The sequence below is a fragment of the Arachis hypogaea genome, chromosome 8 (assembly GCF_003086295.3).
Source record: "Arachis hypogaea cultivar Tifrunner chromosome 8, arahy.Tifrunner.gnm2.J5K5, whole genome shotgun sequence".
NCBI lineage: Eukaryota > Viridiplantae > Streptophyta > Magnoliopsida > Fabales > Fabaceae > Arachis > Arachis hypogaea.
The window spans coordinates 35,070,152-35,072,297 of NC_092043.1; the positions used below are offsets into that span (position 1 = coordinate 35,070,152).

At 34.2% G+C, this 2,146-nt stretch overlaps 1 protein-coding gene across 1 annotated transcript; it reads right to left on the reverse strand.

Moving 5' to 3' along the window:
- Positions 1–942: 942 nt before the first annotated feature.
- On the reverse strand, positions 943–1,868 carry LOC140174846 (FRIGIDA-like protein 3). Its single transcript, XM_072201218.1, has 2 exons — positions 1,567–1,868; positions 943–1,268 (listed from the first exon to the last, which is right to left on the reverse strand). The coding sequence occupies exons 1-2, from the start codon at positions 1,859–1,861 to the stop codon at positions 1,066–1,068; spliced, it is 498 nt and encodes a 165-aa protein (XP_072057319.1). The 5' UTR covers positions 1,862–1,868; the 3' UTR covers positions 943–1,065.
- Between the last annotated feature and the right edge of the window lie 278 nt (positions 1,869–2,146).

Genomic DNA, 2,146 nt, shown 5'->3' on the forward strand with positions numbered 1-2,146 from the left:
CAATATTATTTTTTTATGTTTCCCGTCTAGCATCATTCATATCTTCTAAAATCCTAACAAAATGCATGCAATTCTATTGGGAGCTAAAAAAGTTTACAAAAGCTTTTTCTTAAGCTTTTTGTGACTACTAAAAAGTGTTTTTCTGCCTCAACAAATTGCGTATTTCTACATGTACTCATAATTCTTCCTTATAAATTTTTTTTAGCATTATGTGATTTCTAAAAGAGAAATTTTAGAGAACTAATTGTAGCATAAGCCAACTCAATTAATGTTAGTGTTGCAAGTGTGAGAAATGTTGAAGTTAGTCGTACATTAAAGAAAACAAGGAAGAGTGAGGAGTTTATAAGATGAGAGACCCATTAACTTACTATCTTAAAGTTTTGAGTTGGATGTGGTGTCTTCTCATCTTATGTTCTTTCACTTGATTCCTCCTCGATGGTCGAGAACTCTCCACGGTTGGCCCAACAGTTAACTCTTCTTTATTTTTAATTTTGAAATTCCCAAAAATAAGAGTAGTGGAGAGTTGTTTTATTTATTTTTATATAACTACCATGTTTTTCAACTAATTAACTATAGTTGACTATACTCCCAAGTTGGTTTTCTAGCGGAATCCTTTCTAAAAATTTTGTCTATTAAACTTTACAAAAGGTACAAATCCTCCATGAATTCATGGGCTCATGCAAAAAGAAAATGACTTCTCTATCTAACCACAACAATTGGCATACCTAATTATTGCGGCTACTAAATAAAAAAAGCTGAGCTTACAAAAGGTATTGTAAATTTTTTTTGATAGAGGCCATTATAATCATTCTCTTAAGCTTTTCTACCTCTAGAATGCGATCTTGAATCTCTTTAACCAATTCTTCACATTTTTTGTTGTTCTCCGAAATGCACTGCAGAACAGTTTTGAGGCTTGTGATTTCTTGTTTTGCGGCTCTGATCTGAGTCCAGGTTCAACATGTCACTTAGCATGCAAAGCAACCATAGAGCACAAAATAATGAAATACAATTTCATGCAACATATAAAATACACAAACAGGTTTTATGTTCTAAATTTCAATCTTGTTAGACTTGAAAATAGAAGAAAAAACAAACCTTACTAGACTTAGACGTAGGTTCCTTGCAACTGCTCTCACATGTCAATTTTGCCTTGTTCACATGCTCTCGAAAGAGATCAGCCGCTCGATTCTTCTCTGCCAAGTCATATGCACAAATAAATCCGACAGCTTCGATATACTGCTCATTCTTGATAAGATTCTCAACAAAATCTGCGCGAAAGCAAGAACAACACATTTCATAAAAAAGAACCAGGGCATTGTGCATGCATAGTTCAAGCCATAAAAGAATATCATACAGAGAAAACCAGTTCTAGTTACCATAACTAAGCAGAAGGAACTGTACAGAATCAACCTCAGATCAAATAGAAAAATGGCAGGCGACAACATACATAAAAAGGGAGGATCTTAAGTTCATTTCTAAAAGCTAAACTAGAGTCAGATTCAATTTCATATGAATAAGCTACCCTTAATCTTGGCAACTGAACAAAATAGTTTTCAATCAACATACCAGAGATTTTATCTGCGAAACCAATCATCCGGAAGAGCTCAATAGATGGCTTGTGGTGAGCAACAATTTCAAAAAGCTTTAAAACTTCATCTTCATCAAAGGAGGAAACTAGTTTATAAATTGACAAGATCATTAGGAAACTCAGAACCACCAATGAATTGTCAGTACTTAATCTCATATTAGCTTTCATATTTAGAGCAAGCTCCATTGACTCCTCTCTAACATGAGATTCAATATCTGGTGAGATTTTCATCAGCTGCTCAAGAAGGAAGATGTGGCTATCATCTATAGCCATAGCTTGATCTCCCTTCTTGTCATGTGAATCCATAGGATCCTTCATAATATCCAAAATGACTTTTGCTGGATCTGATGATGACCGGAGAACATCTAAAATGTCAGTATCATTTGGCTCGCTTGAGAAAAGTCGAAAACTCCCTTCATCAGTAGAAGATTGATTATCTGTGTAATTTGCAACTGTAGTGCTGTGATGTTAAGACACTTAACCAAGGATACAATATACTAAGATTTTCTGCATTGAAAAGACATTTGAAACGGTGTTCAAAACAAACTAAAGACAAGC